General features: G+C 40.2%; 2 protein-coding genes across 16 annotated transcripts in view; one reads left to right on the top strand and one right to left on the bottom strand.

Annotated features, from left to right (window-relative positions):
* The window catches only part of GEMIN6 (gem nuclear organelle associated protein 6), a 40,927-nt gene extending 30,995 nt beyond the window's left edge, over positions 1 to 9,932 (bottom strand). For 3 of the 7 annotated variants that reach the window (XM_027555055.1, XM_027555057.1, XM_027555056.1), the window contains exon 1: positions 9,556 to 9,760. The gene's annotated coding sequence lies outside the window, so the exon portion shown is untranslated. Of the gene's footprint in view, positions 1 to 9,533; positions 9,808 to 9,836 lie in introns of those variants that run through there. The other 4 variants (XM_027555054.1, XM_027555050.1, XM_027555053.1 and 1 more) reach the window with 4 other exon arrangements.
* On the top strand, positions 9,906 to 15,487 carry SRSF7 (serine and arginine rich splicing factor 7). 9 transcript variants are annotated; one of them, XR_003513311.1, is made up of 9 exons: positions 10,024 to 10,163; positions 11,203 to 11,383; positions 11,623 to 11,799; positions 11,981 to 12,429; positions 12,673 to 12,747; positions 12,834 to 12,944; positions 14,232 to 14,285; positions 14,833 to 14,868; positions 15,188 to 15,487. XR_003513311.1 is itself a non-coding variant. In XM_027555060.1 (8 exons), exons 1-8 carry the CDS (start codon positions 10,136 to 10,138, stop codon positions 15,240 to 15,242), a joined length of 684 nt encoding a protein of 227 aa, XP_027410861.1. In that variant the 5' UTR covers positions 9,906 to 10,135; the 3' UTR covers positions 15,243 to 15,487. The 9 variants fall into 9 exon arrangements, 3 of the variants coding, with proteins under 3 accessions (XP_027410861.1, XP_027410860.1, XP_027410859.1); XR_003513313.1 differs by having other exon boundaries at positions 10,025 to 10,163; positions 11,981 to 12,087; positions 12,834 to 12,935; positions 15,188 to 15,485; XM_027555060.1 differs by lacking the exon at positions 11,981 to 12,429 and having other exon boundaries at positions 9,906 to 10,163; positions 12,834 to 12,911.
* Positions 15,488 to 18,042: the final 2,555 nt, after the last annotated feature.

Below are 18,042 nucleotides of genomic sequence, written 5' to 3'. Positions count from 1 at the left end.
TTGCATCTGCAGCAACATGGATGGACTTGGAGGGCATAATGCCAAGTGAAACGTCAGATATGGCAAGACAAATACTGTATGTTATCACTTAAATGTGGACTCTAAAAAATATAACAAACTAGTGAATATAACAAACAAGAAGCAGATTCATAGATAGTGAGAACAAACTAGTGGTTACCAGTGAAGAGAGAAAAGGCAGGGGGGCATTATAGGAGTAGGAGATTAAGAGGTATAAACTATAGGGTATAAAATAAACTACAAGGATGTTCTGTACAACATGGGAAATATACAATACAGTTTTACAATAACTATAAATGAAGCTTAACCTTTAAAAATTGTGAATCACTACATTGTATACCTTTTCCCTATATAATATTGTATATCAATTATACTTCAATTTAAAAATGGATTTAAAAAAAGAGCTATTCTAGAATATAGTAGTTTTTATTGTTGTTGTTGCTTTAAATACCAACAGTGTCCCACAGTAAAATGGTAGTAATCTGCAGGTTTCACAAGCAGATTTTTATAACGTAAAATAAATGTTTCACTACAACTCTCAAAGAGTTGAGAAAAAGCCAAAACAAGTTACTTCTAGGAAGGCAGTGCGGTGCAAAAGAAATCTCTATGGACTGAGAATCAGAGGTTCAGATTTGGAACCTAAATATCTATCTATGCAATGTTAGATAATGCAATGTGAAAGTCTCTCAGTCGTGTCCAACTCTTTGCGACCCCGTGGAATATACAGTCCATGGAATTCTCCAGGCCAGAATACTGGAATGGGTAAGCCTTTCCCTTCTCCAGGGAATCTTCCCAACCCAGGGATCAAACCCAGGTCTCCCACATTGCAGGAGGATTCTTTACCAGCTGAGCCACAGGGGAAATGCTTTGTAAATATTAAATGAGCAACAAACATGTGAAATAGTTTCTTAGTAGAATTAATTAATTCCAGAAATACTGAGAATGTAGTGCTGTACAGGCCAGGCACAATGCCAGACAATAGGAATGCATCAGAGAGTAAAACAAAGTCCCTGCCCTTGAGGATCTCACACTGTGATAAACTCACATAGAGTAAATCAAGAGGTTAGAGGCGAGAGGGAAGATAAAGTTGAGTAAATTCAGCAGAGATTGTGGGAGAAGGGCACATTATAACGTTGAAGCACTATTACAAAAGTATTATATTTGTTTATAAAAACACAAAACCTGCAAACAATACAGAAGACCTCACTGTACAGTTAAATGATGAAGGCCCTTTTCTATCTTCAACCAAATTTCACTTCCCAGAGGCAACCACAGTTAACAGTGTGGGAGGTTACATACTAACACAAGATTCTCCCTAGATTAACTATCCTGTTTAATTCCTCCATTACGACTTCCACTTAAAATATTTATATTTATTTGTATTTAGATTACATTCAATTTTTTACTAGAAGCAATTCAGTCGTAACAGAAAAAAAATTTAAATAACCAAAACCATGGAAACTACATTCATGATACCACGCACCCACAGACAGCATCATTAAAACCCATGTTTTCTTTTGCAAAATCTTAAACCTAGAATGACAAGTAGAGCCACATGTTCCAATTAACACAACTACTAAACAGTGATTCTCAGATCAAACTTGGAACTCCTTTGTCTCCAAGCCTCTTAATTTAAAAAGAAAAATTATAGGACATTGTAAAATGCAGAAAAATAAAACAAGAAAACTTAAATTACTTTATTAATATAATTTATTTTTACAAAACCAGAATTATTCTGTGCATGCATATCATTTTGAAATCTGCTTTCTTACTTAATTACATAATATTAACATTTTTCTGACATTGAAGAATTCTACAATGTGGTTCTTAATGGTCATAATTCAGTTCATTTCAGTTCAGTCGCTCAGTCGTGTCCGACTCTTTGCGACCCCATGAATCGCAGCACGCCAGGCCTCCCTGTCCATGATCATAATATATGTAACCAATTTATGTGCCATAGCATTTAATCACCCCTTCATGATCACAGCCTTGTTGTGGTGAACTGGTTAGCATAACTCAATGAAGTTATGAGCCATGGCATACAGGGCCACCCAAGATGGACACGTCACAGTAGAGAGTTCTGACAAAACGTGGCCCACTGGAGGAGGGAATGGCAAACCACTCCAGTATTCTTGCCACTAAAACCCCATGAACAGTATGATAAGGTAGAAAGATATGACACCAAAAGATGAGCCCCCAGATTGGAAGGTGTTCCATACGCTACTAGGGAAGAGCGGAGGGCAATTACTAATAGCTTCAGAAAGAATGAAGCAACTGGGCCAAAGTGGATATGCTGCTCAGTTGTGGATGTGTCTGGTAGTGAAAGTAAAGTACAATGCTGTCAAGAACAATACCGCACACGAACCTGGAATGTTAGGTCTATGAATCAAGGTATATTGGACATGGTCAAGCAGGAGATGGCAAGAGTGAAATATTGACATCTTAGGAATCAGTGACCTAAAATGGATGGGAATGGGAGAATTTAATACAGATGACCATTGTATCCATTACTGTGAGCAAGAATCCCTTAGAAGAAATGGAGTAGCCCTCGTAGTCAACAAGAGTCTGAAATGCAGTACCTAGGTGCAATCTCAAAAATGACAGAATGATCTCTGTTCATTTCCAAGGCAAACCATCAATATCACAGTAATCCAAGTCTATGCCCCAACCACTAACGACGAAAAAACTGAAGTTGAACAGAGAAGCTGTTGCAATGAGAAGCCCGCACACTCAAACTAGAGAGTAGACCTCACTCATGGCAACTAGAGAAAGTCCTTGCACAGTGACAAAGACCTAGCACAGCCAATAAAAACAAAACAAAACAAAACAAAAAACCCAGAAAGATTGCCAGGAGAAATATCAACAACCTCAGATATACAAATGACACCACTCTAATGGCAGCAGGTGAAAAGGAACTAAAGAATATCTTGATGAAGATGATAGAGGAGAGTGAAAAAGCTGACCTAAAACTCAACATTAAGAAAATTAAGATCATGGAATCCACTCATATCAACTTCATAACAAACAGATGGGGGAAAAGTGGAAGCAGTGACAGATTTTATTTTCTTGGGCTCCAAAATCACTGCAGACAGTGATGGTGGCCATGAAATTAAGACACTTGCTCCTTGGAAGAAAAGCCATGATAAATCTAGACAGTGTATTAAAAAATCAAAGACATCACTTTGCTGACAAAGGTGCATCCAGTCAAAGTTATGGTTTTTCCAGCAGTCATGTACGGATGTGAGATCTGGACCATAAAGACGGATGAGCGCTGAAGAATTGATGCTTTCAAACTGTGGTACTGGAGAAGACCCTTGAGAGTCCCTTGGACTGCAAGATTAAAGCAGTCAATCCTAAAGGAAATCAATCCTGAATATTCACTAGAAAGACTGATGCTAAAGCTGAAGCTCCAATATTTTGGCCATGTGATGCAAAGAGCTGACACACTGGCAGAGATCCAGATGCTGGGAAAGAACTGAAGGCAAAAGAAGTGGGCAACAAAGGATGAGATGGTTAGACAGCATCACCAACTCAATGAACACGAATCTGAGCACACTCTGGGAGATGGTGAAGGACAGGGAAGCCTGCTGTCCTTGGGGTCACAAAGAGTCAGACAAGACTTAGCAACTGAACAACAACATTTAACCAATGCTTTATGTTTGATTTTCAAATTACTTGCAACTTTTGAAAAGATAATATCTTACCAACATTTTTCCAGATAAATCTTTATGTGCATCTATGGTTAATTCCAGGAAGTAAGATTACTAGTCCAAAATATACATGTAACTTAATTATTTTAAAACATATTGCCAAATTGACCTCCTCAAATGTATTATTTCGCATTCCCATTAGTGTGTTTAAGTGGCAATTTCGCTGCACTCCTTATAGAAATAGCATGCTGTTTTAAATTGCATTTTTATTAAGGACAGACATTTTCCCTGCTTTTACTTTGATTTCTTACTGTCTGATTTTTTCTCTATTTTTTATTGGGTCAAGTCATGCTTTGTTCTTTACTAGAGATTCTGGATCCTTGAATTTGGAGAACTAGATAGGTCTGAAAAAATTGGGGGACAGAGAGGACACACTTTTTCTATCAAGAAAACACATGAGATTTTTTTTTTAAGTTCTTAGCATTCTTTCACTTTAAAAAATGATGGGAGGAATATTTCAACAGAAAAAAATAGACATAATAAATAAAGGATGGTTTTCCCCAAGAAAGAGTGGTTGGCAATAATTTATATTTTTCTGAGACTGAAGACATTCTCATTCAAGCTCAGACAGACGGACCGTCTTTGTAGTAGGATTTGGGAACCACTGCACTCATCACGCTGCAATTCTAGGTTTAGTCTCATTTGAAAAATGAGGTGGTTAGACTAGTGATCTGGTAGAGAAGTCCTCTTACCTCTGAATTTCAAGGCATTTCTTTCATATACAATCTTACTTTAATTATCTATTTGAGAGTTATACCATATGCATCCATTTGCCATTAGCTTTGAAATAGATTTTATCCATTTTTAAAAGTTTTTAAAAATTTATTTCACTGCACCAAATACAGCATGCAGGATCTTTTAGTTGTGGCATTCGAACACTAAACTGAGGCAAGTGGGATCTAGTTCCCTGACCAGGGATCCAACTGGGCCCCCTGCAATGGGAACGAGGAGTCTTAGCCACTGGAAGAACAGGGAAGTCCCTAAAATCTTTTTTTTAATGTTTCATTTTATGTTTTTGACTGTGCTGCTTGCAGGATCTTGGTCCCCCAATCAGAGATCGAACCCAGCAGTGGAAGAGAAAGTTCTAACCACAGGACCACCAGATAACTCCCTGCTGCTGCTGCTGCTGCTAAGTCACTTCAGTCGTGTCCAACTCTGTGCGACCCCATAGACGGCAGCCCACCAGGCTTCTCCGTCCATGGGATTCTTCAGGCAAGAACACTGGAGTGGGTTGCCATTTCCTTCTCCAATTCATGAAAGTGGAAAGTGAAAGTGAAGTCACTCAGTCGTGTCCGACTCTTAGCAACCCCATGGACTGCAGCCCACCAGGCTCCTCCATCCATGGGATTTTCCAGGCAACAGTACTGGAGTGGGGTGCCCTTGCCTTCTCCCGATAACTCCCTAATCTCATAGAAATTAGCCTCCAAGGCTACATTTGGTAATAAAAGTGACAATTTCCACATTGCTCACAAACACCTATCTCCCCATTCCACAGGCAAATACCTTTGTATAGAACCTTTAAGAATGTTTCAGGGTGTGATTTTGGGATTCCTGGGGATTTACTTTTCATGAAAAACCTTTCGAATTTTTGCATGTTATATGTGTCAGATGATTTTTCTCTATGTGCATTCAGTCAAAGAAGAAAAGTGACAACTGCTCTTCCTGCAGTCATTGGGTGAAGAAAGACAACTTAGGAGTGGCCACTGAAGGATGGTCACCACATGTTTCAGAGTTTTGTCCCTGGCTTTGTGGAAATTTCAATTTTGTCCAAGTGCCCAGATCATATTAAATTTTTAGATAGTGCTAAGTGTTAAACTCTAAGTTGCTGCTGCTGCTAAGTCACTTCAGTCGTGTCCAACTCTGTGCGACCCCATAGACGGAAGCCCACCAGGCTCCCCCGTCCCTAGAATTCTCCAGGCAAGAACACTGGAGTGGGTTGCCATTTCCTTCTCCAATGCATGAAAGTGAAAAGTGAAACTGAAGTCGCTCAGTCGTGTCCAAGTCTAAGCTAGTCTAGCTCTAATTACGACATTAAGCTGATCGAGTCACTTTCATTAATAGTCTTTCTTAAAGAAGGAACAACACAAGTGATTGGTTTAGGGCTTGATGACAGTTAATAGTTTCACACTTTTTAACACAAGAGGCATTCCTCAGAAAGCCTCATTCTTCCTGGATTGCTCCAAATGCCTAAACCATCCATTTAGGTAGTATTTGTATCAGTGGGGCACTCTTGAATCACAACTTCCCTGTTCCGGATTTATTCCTTCAGTTCAGTTCAGTCAGTCAGTCGTGTCTGACTCTTTGCGACCCCATGAATTGCAGCACACCAGGCCTCCCTGTCCATCACCAACTCCCGGAGTTCACTCAAACTCATGTCCATCGAGTTGGTGATGCCATCCAGCCATCTCATCCTCTGTTGTCCCCTTCTCCTCCTGCCCCCAATCCCTCCCAGCATCAGAGTCTTTTCCAATGAGTCAACTCTTCGCATGAGGTGGCCAAAGTATTAGAGTTTCAGCTTTAGCATCAGTCCTTCCAAAGAAATCCCAGGGCTGATCTCCTTCAGAATGGACTGGTTGGATCTCCTTGCAGTCCAAGGGACTCTCAAGAGTCTTCTCCAACACCACAGTTCAAAAGCATCAATTCTTTGGCACTCAGCCTTCTTCACAGTCCATGTCTCACACCCATACATGACCACTGGAAAAACCATAGCCTTGACTAGATGGACCTTTGTTGGCAAAGTGATATCTCTGCTTTTGAATATGCTATCTAGGTTGGTCATAACTTTCCTTCCAAAGAGTGTCTTTTAATTTCATGGGTGCAATCACCATCTGCAGTGATTTTGGAGCCCAGAAAAATAAAGTCAGACACTGTTTCCACTGTTTCCCCATCTATTTCCCATGAAGTAATAGGACCAGATGCCATGATCTTAGTTTTCTGAACGTTGAGCTTTAAGCCAACTTTTTCACTCTCCTCTTCCACTTTCATCAAGAGGCTCTTTAGTTCTTTGCTTTCTGCCATAAGGGTGGTGTCATCTGCATATTTGAGGTTATTGATATTTCTCCCGGCAATCTTGATTCCAGCTTGTGCTTCCTCCAGCCCAGCGTTTCTCATGATGTACTCTGCATATAAGTTAAATAAACAGGGTGACAATATACAGCCTTGACGTACTCCTTTCCCTATTTGGAACCAGTCTGTTGTCCCATGTCCAGTTCTAACTGTTGCTTCCTGATCTGCATACAGATTTCTCAAGAGGCAGGTCAGGTGGTCTGGTATTCCCATCTCTTTCAGAATTTTCCACAGTTGATTGTGATCCACACAGTCAAAGGCTTTGGCATAGTCAATAAAGCAGAAATAGATGTTTTTCTGGAACTCTCTTCCTTTTTCGATGATCCAGTGGATGTTGGCAATTTGATCTCTGGTTCCTCTGCCTTTTCTAAAACCAGCTTGAACATCAGGAAGTTCACGGTTCACGTATTGCTGAAGCCTGGCTGTTCTGTTGTTCTCCTCTCCCTCCTATGTACTTCAGTACTAACTGCAGTCTAGTACTTAGCTAATGTACAGTATGAAAGACTTATAAATCTGCCTCTAATAATTGTTTCTTCCCAGAATTTTAAGATATTCCAGAAGGAATAGCCGAGTATGAAATGTTGAGAAAAGGAAGTTGTGATTGAACACAGTTGTTTGGATTCATCTCAGGACAGATATACACAGAACATACATAAATATATTGGAGGTCCAGTGGTTAGGACTTTGCATTTTCACTGTTGAGGGCCCAGGTTCAATCCCTGGTGGGGGAACTAACATCCTGAAAGCCTTGGCAGGGGGTGGGGGGGGTGGGCGGAACCACTGTTGGTAACACTATTCTAAAATAAAGATTATCTCTTACTAAAAAGTAATACATGTAGCAAAAGGTCTAAAATTGTTTTTCTTGTTTTAAAGTTTTCACATTCAAGTAAAATGATGACAATGACTTAAAAGTGAAACTAAACATAAAGTTAGATAAAAGGTGAATACTTCTTTTTTTCTGGTTAATTCCTTTGTTTTGCTTCATTTTATTATAGGCAGTCAACATTAAATCCTCTTTTCGTATTTCCTTCCATTAGAAAAGGTGAATATTTCTCTAATGTTTCTCTGGAAACACTGAATCTAAGGAATGTAGATATATTTTGAAAGCTGCAGCTTTCAAAAGAATTACCCCTCCCTTCATAAACTAATAATATTAATACTTAACAACAGAAACTTAAGATTTTAAAAAGTCATATAGGAAATATTAGAATATTTGTTGAATTGAATTAACGTTTACATTCAAATTGAAACTGGGAATTTGACCTTAAATTAATACAGAATTCTAGAGGGAAGAAATTTATGTGAAACTGATTTAAAAACAATCAGTAGAAATAAAAGAACTGTACAAAAAAATCTCCCTGATTGGACTGACATTTAGTTGAAAAGAATTGTTTTTAAAGAAGAAAGTTTTCAATATAACAGGGTACAAAAGTAGTACTCAGGACTGTTATTTTTTCATGGCCATGAGGTTAGCAAAGCCTAGCCTAGAATTGTCCCTCCTCTAATGAGAGACTTAGTTACAGAATCAGACAAGCCAGTCCAGGTTTACCCCTTTCCCTTTAATGTGCTTGAAATCAGTTTGTTGTAAGTTGGGCAGTTGCTTCTTTTCATACTGTTTACACTGTTATTTGCTCAAAAATTCTTTTGTACAGTAGACTTTGTATTCAAAGCCCCCAAAATATTTATTGAAGTCTATGAGAAACTATGCAGTAGAATAAGCACTATCTTTTTAAAATTACCTATGCTTTGTACCTATGCTCTTTCTATTTAAAGTATATATAAATGAGTATGTAAAGGATCGGTATTGTTAATACTTTTAAGAAGAACTCTGTTAAGCAGATAACAACAAAAAAATAAGGGCGAACAAACATAACAAACGATGAAACTTCTATTTTCTCACTAAAGATTTTCTTGAGGTAGACCAATTCCTTCCATAATTTGAAAAGTTATGGAAATAATGTAAATTCTTAGCATTACTGTGAGAGAATTCATTTTTTATTTACCTGAATACATGTTAATTTAACTAAGTCCCCTTTCTCCTGTACTGTGTATCCCACATCTATACATACCAAGTGAAGTTACAGCAGATGAAAAAAAAAAAAATAGAAATACCTAAGAATTTCCTCTTGTTTCGTGGAACATTTCCAACTCATGTATTCCAAGTATTCACAGTGCAATGCCTTTTTTTAAATATATGGTAAAAAAGTGAAATTTGTATTTATAGAGCTGGTGTCTGGCAAATACACTGTATAAAATTGAAACTGCATTTTTAAGCGATTCTAATAAAGAAAAGATTTTCATTTATTTGATATATAGAATGACTGAGCAGCAAGGCTGCTTACTCAGAGACGACTTAAGGAACTCCCCATCCTCAGGATACAGTATTAGTGGATGAGATGTGGTACTACAGTGCAAAGCAGAAAGCACTAGAAAGGAGGCACAGATATCACTTTGTGCGTCAAATGCAAATGATTTCAGAATCGCCACTACCACAAATGATTTAAGGATTTAGGGTTATGTCGCGATTTCAGTAAAAGGAGGTGGGTGGGGGGACCCTCTACTTCTTTGTCCCCTGACTCCGAGAACTCGGACCGTGTTGGGGAAAACTGGTGGCCGGTTCGAAAGAGGCAGAAGGGTCGGTTCAGGGCTGGCCGTCCCTTGGGGGGCGTCACCCCTTTTGAGGCCCATGGTGGTTTTGAGGACCACTACTCAGAATGTCGGGATTTAGGGGGTTCTCACCCTGGCCCAAGCTTTCGATTACCTCTGACGAGCCCCAGAGATCAATTAGTAGCAGTCGAGGTCAGGTCCCCCAGCAGAAAGGAGGCGACAGCAGCAACATCAGCGGTTAAATCTTAAAGCCTTTCATGAGGCCTGCCGAGTGCACCTGAAGGAAGATTACCACAGCTAAGGGTCCCTAGATGCGAGGGTGGGTAACTGAAGGCCGGGGGCGGGGAGGAGACCGAGGGAAGGAAAATTAGGAGGACACAGGGAAAGGGGGGAGGGGAGGGGGCGGGACAACGTGGGGAAGGGCCAAGGGTTTACAGACTGGTTCGCCGCGTTGCCATGGAAACGTATCCCTCCGCCCTGGATTCGCGTTTCCACCCCATCAGTTCCCTCCGCACCGCTTCTCTGCTGTTTCCGCCCAGCTCCTTTGTGCCGCGCAGAACGTCGTGATGACGCATGCGCAACGAAACCCAGCCGCCGCATATATAAGCGCGAACCCAGGCGCTTCCTCGTAGTGCCGCTGGGACCGTTGGCGAGTGAGGCGGTTTGGTTGGTTTTGTGTTGATCGTTCTCTGGGCGCTGCGAGCTGAAAGAGCCCAGCTCGCAGGCCAGTCATCATGTCGCGCTACGGGCGGTACGGAGGAGGTAAGAGGCTGGGGGCCAGTAAGGGAGGTTGCTGTAGGTGTAGTGAGTATTTAGAGGTCGTGAGGTTGGCTCGGCGGTTGGGAGACGGTTATTCCGCGTGCGTAATGGCGGCTTCGGCGCACACCATACGAAGCTGGAGGCGGCGGCGGCGGGGTATCGCGGGAGGACAGCGGGTGGCTGAGGTAGGCCTCTGGCGGGTATCTTTCAGTTCTTGGGCATCTTAGTCTCCCGCCCTGCTCGAGCCAGGCCCTCGATTACTGTTTTGTTGTTGCCCTTCTTCGAGCCGCCCGCCTGCCCGCCCGTCCCCCCCCCCACCCCCCGCCCTCGGCTGCCATTTTGCGCACATTGACGACCATGGTGGCGCATTTCTTTGGCGCTTTCCCGCCACTTTAGCTGACAGATGTGGTCGCAGCCGTAAAAGAAAGGATGAATTTAAGACTTAGAAAACTGGCAGTTTCGAGCTGCGCATTCTTGTCAAACGGTCTGATTGCTGAGTGGGAATGGAAGCGTGATTTTTAAGTCTGGCGGCTGGTTTTCCTCTTTTGGCTTTTTTGAGCACGGTTTATCGTTTCTGAGGCGGGGAGCTGGAGTCACGGGCGAGCTTGCGCTTGGGGCGCTTGCTGCAGAGTACTGGAGTCGGCGCAGCCCCGCTCCCGGTCCGCCTTCCGCTGGGGCCCGCTCACCGAGGACGCCGCTGCCGCCGCCGGCCCGCGCGTTCTCGGTGTGCCTGGGGCTGCCGGGACTCGGGGGCGGGACCGGGGCGGAGTCCGCCCCATGCCTCGGAGTATCCTACCACGCTGCTGTGCTCGTATTTGGAGGTTTCCCGCGGGCCCCCCGCCTCCATTGAATGTTAAGAACTTGGTCGTACGCTTTAGCTTTTCAGAAATGTACGAACTTCATTGGTTTTAAGACTAAAATTAGCCCTTGAGAGAGTATTAAATATGTTTTGCACTGTTAAAGATGAATTTAAGCAAAGAATTCAAACTTGGGCCAGATTATTTGCATAACGTGCGCTCTTTTCTTTGCGTTTTTTAAACAGAAACCAAGGTGTATGTTGGTAACCTGGGAACTGGTGCTGGCAAAGGAGAGTTAGAAAGGGCTTTCAGTTATTATGGGCCTTTGAGAACTGTGTGGATTGCCAGAAATCCTCCAGGATTTGCCTTTGTGGAATTTGAAGACCCTAGAGATGCAGAAGATGCAGTTCGAGGCCTGGATGGAAAGTAAGTGAGAACTTGGTGAGAATGTTCCTGTGCCAGGCTTGAATTCTGTAGTCTGGAGGAGTTTTTAAACAATTAGCTGATCACTTTATGAAGACAGGAACTGAAAGCAAAAGTGACGTTTGAAGGACTTATAAAGATATAGCTGGAGCTTCTGAGGGCAAAGAGAGTGAAAGGTTCTAAATATAGAGCTCACTTTTTTTTTTTTTTCAGCGTTACAGTTTTTTTGTTGTTTTTTGTAGGGTTATTTGTGGTTCCCGAGTGAGAGTTGAACTATCAACAGGCATGCCTCGGAGATCTCGATTTGATAGACCACCTGCCCGACGTCCCTTTGATCCCAATGATAGATGCTATGAGTGTGGCGAAAAGGGACATTATGCTTATGATTGTCATCGCTATAGCCGCCGAAGAAGAAGCAGGTATTTATTTTAATAAAGGAATGGTTAGTGTACTAGTTAATCAAGTAACTTTTTTATTAGCAAGGCACAAAAGTATTTTTCTGTAAACTTGAATGTTAATTGTTACAGGTGTATTTTACAATTTTTGTTTAATTAAAGAAATGTTAATGTATTAATAATCAACCTGGTCAAAACCTTTCAGGTTTCTTCGTTTGAGTCAGTCGCCTTGATTCAGAATGTCACGAGCCTTATGATATCATGCTGAGGCGCCTTGCAAATCCGACAATTAAGATCCTCCTAGACCTTGAGGTGATCAGCATAAGAGGCCAGATCCCCTCGAGTCATCTACACCTAGCTTCACCTTATTCTTTAAAGGGCAGAAAATTTGAGACGGTGATCGCCGTAACAGTAAATTTGGCTTACAATTGGGGGCCCCTCCGGTTTAGAAAGAGGAACACCAGATTGACCACATTCCCAACTAGAAAAATCTTCTTGCGTCAATCAAGCCTCACCTGGCTCATTTGGCTGTCAGTTTGATCGTCGTGTAGATTGAAGAAAACATCTAGATGCAGCGATCGGCTATAGATACTTCTAGATCGTCTAGATCTACTAGACCATGGGCCAAAGAGGGTCGACCTGCAAACTTGCAAGGTTTATTTTAAATACACATTATAGTGTTTTATATTATGTTAATCTAAAATGTAATTGAGCTTTTAACAAATCTTTTTTTAGGTAGTTTAAAAAAAAAAAAAAACGACAACTAATAGGCCCAGAGTTTATTTCCAAATGAGACACTAAATTTAAATAGTTTTGAGATTTGGTTTCAGCAGAGGCACACAGACTCTAAAAGGAGTTGCCATCTAATATTATGTTTTTTTCTGACTTGAAAAATAGGTCACGGTCTAGATCACATTCGAGATCCAGAGGTAGACGATACTCTCGCTCACGCAGCAGGAGCAGGGGAAGGAGGTGAGAGATCTTGTTTAACTTCAGCTTGTAAGAAGTGGTGAAGTTTAATTGGAATCAAATTGAAATTACTTTGATTTAATGTTTAGGTCAAGGTCAGCATCTCCTCGGCGATCAAGATCTGTGTCTCTTCGTAGATCAAGATCAGCTTCACTCAGACGATCTAGGTCTGGTTCTATAAAAGGATCGAGGTATTTCCAGTATGTAGCACCTTTTTTCCCCCTTATTTGTATTTGGATTGTCCCGTCTTAATGACAGCGGTGGAGTATCTTACGGACCTAATTGAAATGGAATGCTTCAGAAGATATTTGGGAAAAAAGTTGACTGTGAACATGTCCAAATGAAGAAAAGCCCAACTAAAGATTTTAAGGGTGTTACAGAGGTGATAGAGGGAGGTCTAAGGCATAAATCCTCAAATCATTCCAGTGAACACTCTGGGTAAACATGTTGAAAACTTCTGATGTCAGCTTATATCTGTTTAGATCTACTCTCATTTACCCATAAGTCAGTTTATAGACAAATGATAATAGCACTAAAAGATGATAGTTACTTGGTCCCTGATAAAAAGGCCCATTAGAACCAGAAAGAAATTTAGAAGCAAGTTAAAGTTTTTCTTTTTTTGAAGGTTGAGACCATGGAAAATTTAGGGTAATACACACATAGATTGTGGAGAAGGAAATGGCAACCCACTCCAGTACTCGTGCCTGGAAGATCCCATGGAGGAGCCTGGTAGGCTATAGTCTATGGGGTCGAAAAGAGTCGGACACGACTGAGCGACTTCACTCACTCACTCAATCACTCACACATAGATTGAATGTGGCTTGTTTGACCAGATATTTGGTTTAGACCCTGAAACTTGAGAAGTTAAAAATCAAATTAGACCCCTCAGCATTTTTTTGTTTTCAAAGGTTATGGAAATGGATAACATTCTAGATAATGAAAGGAATTGATAATGCTACTCGTGTCAGTGGTAGGGAATGCTACTGAGAATTATTGCTACTCAGTAATAGCATAGTCTTTATAAATTCCAGGTTTGAGAAACTTGGACTCCAGATAAATGCATTTAACTTGGTTACAGGACCTCAAGATGTGTATGTCAGCCTCATTTTTTACAGATTGATGGTCCTGAACCATGATAGTTTGTTGATCCATGAACACAGCTTTACCCAGTCATAGGAGTTTTCACTGAACTTAAAGAAACAAAGTTTCCATTCAGGAGGTTGATATTTTTCTTTTAACACCAGTTTTCTCAAATACCACAAATTTCTCTTGGATACTACACTCTGTTTAAGAATATTGTACATCTGTACAGAAACTCATGATAGATTTTTGAAATGGTAGTTCCAAGTATTTGTCCAGTCTTAGACTGATAGGGCATTTTGGACAGTTTTAGCCCCTTCCTAGCCTACCTTCAAAGGTGCTCAGAAGGTATTTAAGGAAATTATTCCCGTGGACTAATTGGTGTAAATGTGTTTGCTTTTATTAAGATCCCGGTCCAGGTCGAGATCAAGATCCAGGTCTCTTTCACGGCCTAGAAGCAGGTAGAGTAAAAATCTCATTGATGCTCTTTTAGTTACATGGCACCAATATCCAGAGTTCAAAGTGTTTTTGAATTATTGCAATTTGTTAGCTGTGAGCTTAGAAGTAAGCTGAGGAGGAACACAGTTACCTTATTAGTAAACCAAACTTTATAACTTGCTTTGTACGTGGCCTGTTCTGGCTGACTTTCTAGGCAAGGGCATATCAAGCTGTAGTGAAAAGCTGGTGAATTTGGGGTTATGTCATGTCCAAGCTATAATGAAAAGTTGGTGAATTTGGGGTTATATTAAGAGGCCTGTGTTGGATTTGATAGATGTATGGAGAAGCATTCTGGGATCATTGTGCTTAGAGTATGAAAGATTATTTTATGAAGAACAAGTGTTAGAAGATTAACTTTTAGCCAAAAAATTGGTAGGGTTTTTCTTTTCCAGTTTAACTGCAGTGTAGTTTAAGCTCGGGACATTTTGGGGGTTCATTGTATTGTAACTGAAGGGGTTGGATAGTACTTTTCACATAAAAGTAAAACACAACCTTTTCATGTTTTGACAGCCGATCAAAGTCCAGATCTCCATCTCCAAAAAGAAGGTAAGCTAAATAATTTGTTGCCATATCTTAACTGTCAAGTGTGGCCTCTGCAGAATTTTGCTTACTGCCTACTTCCCTGAGCTCTTTGGAGAATTGGTGCTATATGTTAAAATACTAAATAGAGTTTCTTAGATGACCTCCCCCCAAAATCTCCAAAAAGCAAATAGTTATCTTTACCTAAGTTTTGTAAGATTAATTAGTGAAGAGGCTGTTAAACCTAACAGGTTTTTTTTTTTTTTAGTTTTACCCTGACATATATGCGAGAAGAGTTTTGTTAGACACTAATTGGTTCCAAACTTAAATATTTTTTTCTTTTTAGTCGTTCCCCATCAGGAAGTCCGAGAAGAAGTGCAAGTCCTGAAAGAGTGGACTGAAGTGCCCAAGTTCACCTTTTAGGGAAAAGTTATTTTGTTTACATTATTATAAGGGATTCGTGATGTCTGTAAAGTGTAACTTAGGGAGGGTATTTCAACCATCTAATCAAAATGGATCTGGACTATTACTCTGTAAATTTACAGCAGTAAGATAATACAAATTTTTGTTGAATGTATTAACATCCTATGGTCTGAAAATGTGGATTTTTATTTGGCACATTTAAAATAAAATGTTTCTAATTAGATTCTTGATTTGTGTTCAATATTAATACTCCTTAATTTGGTATGCTTCAGGAGTCAACCTTGGTATTAACCATATTCATGCAGACCTACATTTAAAGTTAATGATGTTAAGTCTTAACCATAATTAATAAATATATATATATATACACACACATTTGGAAAATTACTTTTTACCCTTAGAGCTTTGGGTCAGATGGTAAGAATTCAAGTTGGGTCTCCCTAAACAGCATGGATGATGCATCAAGACAAGTCCCTAAGTTCTCTTAGAGCTGATATTCTTAGATGTTATCAATAAGACTAACTTCTTATGTCAGGCCGTAGGGACCACTGACTTGTTAAAAGTGAGCATACCAGGAACTAAGTAAGAAGTAGTTGGACTTGATGCTGGAGAAGCTGGATTTTACAAAAGCCTACTAGAGGTTATCAGGCTGTTAGATGGGGTGGTATCAAATTAGAGCTCTCCATTCTAGAAAGTTATACTCAATGTTCTTTTGTTTTCAAACATTAACCAGTTTTATATCAAAACTTTTGCATGTTAGAGGAATTGTCTCAATTTGGAACAAAACACCTTTATGTAAACCAGCTTTGCAAAATTTTCCAGCCTAGATAATCTCCTCTGTCTCTTCAAATGAATTGCCTTATTCTGAGCAGAGATATTAATTCCCAAGTTAGGTTTCTGATTTTAATTCCCAGATATTAATTCCCAAGTTAGGTTTCTTCAGTTCCTGAAAACCAACATACTTCCATCTTATTTTGCCAGGCTGGTGCAAAGTAAAGATGTCAGAAATGTTAATGAGACTAAAGCAGTTCTGTAAATTCAACCTGTATTTAGCAACCCCTCGCTGTAGTCACTTTTTGGCAGCATCTGATAGACTTCAGAATATTAGCACCAGTAGACATGTTTATTTGGACTTTAAGCATCATAGGGTAGTGACAGTTAATTTTGAGTTTTCTGGTCAAGCTTTTACCAGGTATTTATTCTCTAGCCTTGATGCAAAAAATTCTTTTTAGTGCTGATGGCACCGCTATCTGTCCTTGTTTCTGACACTTTCCAACTATTACTGGATAACAGTACAGTTGGGAATACTGATCTGCCTCATATTTACTGGTTTGAATGATCATTAGTATGTTCAAAGTTTGGACGTTTTTGTTCTTGGAATTTTGACAACTGGCTGCATTACATGGTTGCCGTAAAGCTATGTGTAATCAGCAGGCTTGTTTGTTGCACTTGGTCAGCTTTACTTGTTCTGTATTACATAAAGATAAGTTAACTCAACAATAAATCTGCAGAGAATAAACAGTCCTGATACTCAGTTTGTGGAAGTGGGAGTTCTGAGCCAAGAGTAGGAGTCATTAATTCTGTAGCTTTGGGATGGATTACTAGCAGCATCCTAGAGATTAGTTGTGAGAGGATAAAAATATGGAAGAGGGGTTAGGGGCAAAAAATGAATTTAATAAGCACAGAAAATTCTGTTTACCCTTACAAGAAACGGAGTATAGGGTATGTAGGTCAACACCTTTTTTGTAGCCATGACAACTCTGTACCCACATTTGTTATTCATCTTAATGATGAACTGGCTGGCGCAGTGCACCTTTAAAAAAAAAAACACTTCAAGGTTGAGACTGCTAAGTGGATTGTGTGATTGATTTGAAAAATGCTGGTTTATATTTAACTCTAAATTATTAACCTGGTAGCTAATTGAACATGTCAGACACAGTGCTTTGGACATAGAACCTACTTGGTTGGCACTCCTGGTGTAAAAGTAAGTAAAGCATGACTTAGGACCTCACTTTTGTAGTTCTCCTTCAGGCTTCGAACTCAGCTAAGTATCAAGACACAGTGCAATGCTGTGTTTTGCCATGTCCCCTCCATTGAGAAGAAAATTTGAGGGGTTCTTGAAATAATAGCGGTTTGTGACTAGGTTAAATGAATGATAGTGTGGTATTGTGATTTTCATCATTGTGTAGCCTATCTTGAAGTCGAGTGTTTTCCAGGATATAGTAAGCTAAGTAGGAATTGAAAGCTGTAAAGCTGACATGTTGGCAGTGAGTTTTCAATGAAGGACAGTAGCAAAGAATTCACTAGATCTGGCTCTGAGCAATTAATTGCTTGGAGACCTTTACAGGGCATGGTTGTATAGCCTAGAAGATGTGTATATAATTTTATAGCTGGGAAGTTGTGATGAAGGCATGGTTAAAGTAGAAAGAAATAATGGGGGCTTGGCTGGTGTTGGTGTTAATAACTTGGTTATTTTCTTTCCAGACTTAACGGGGAAAAGATGCTGGATAGAAGGGTAATTGTAGAACACAGAATGTAGTAGCCAAATAACTCTTCAACCCTCAAGGCCAGTTGCCAAAGCTAATACTTTTCCCATTTCCCACAGGCTGCTAGCCTAACCTATTTTCCATTTCATTTCACTTTGATTTGGTGTATATAGCAAGAAGGCTCTGAGCCACCCAGTTACCTCCCCAAAAGCAACCATTGTCGTCATTTGTACATGAGATACTTTTTCCTTCTTTTGGCTGCACTGTGTGGCTTCTGGAATCTTTTTTGCCT

This window comes from Bos indicus x Bos taurus, chromosome 11 (assembly GCF_003369695.1).
Source record: "Bos indicus x Bos taurus breed Angus x Brahman F1 hybrid chromosome 11, Bos_hybrid_MaternalHap_v2.0, whole genome shotgun sequence".
Classification (NCBI taxonomy): Eukaryota; Metazoa; Chordata; class Mammalia; order Artiodactyla; family Bovidae; genus Bos; species Bos indicus x Bos taurus.
The sequence above is the reverse complement of the archived record's forward strand: the minus strand, read 5'-3'. Positions and strand labels throughout refer to the sequence as shown.

What these genes read in the sequence shown, in the direction of transcription:
- SRSF7 (XM_027555058.1), top strand. Translation starts at nt 10,136, where the DNA reads ATGTCGCGCTACGGGCGGTACGGAGGAG. An exon ending in CTACGGGCGGTACGGAGGAG is followed by an intron (nt 10,164 to 11,202) that starts GTAAGAGGCTGG and finishes TTTTTTAAACAG; the next exon opens with AAACCAAGGTGTATGTTGGT. An exon ending in AAAGGATCGAGGTATTTCCA is followed by an intron (nt 12,945 to 14,231) that starts GTATGTAGCACC and finishes GCTTTTATTAAG; the next exon opens with ATCCCGGTCCAGGTCGAGAT.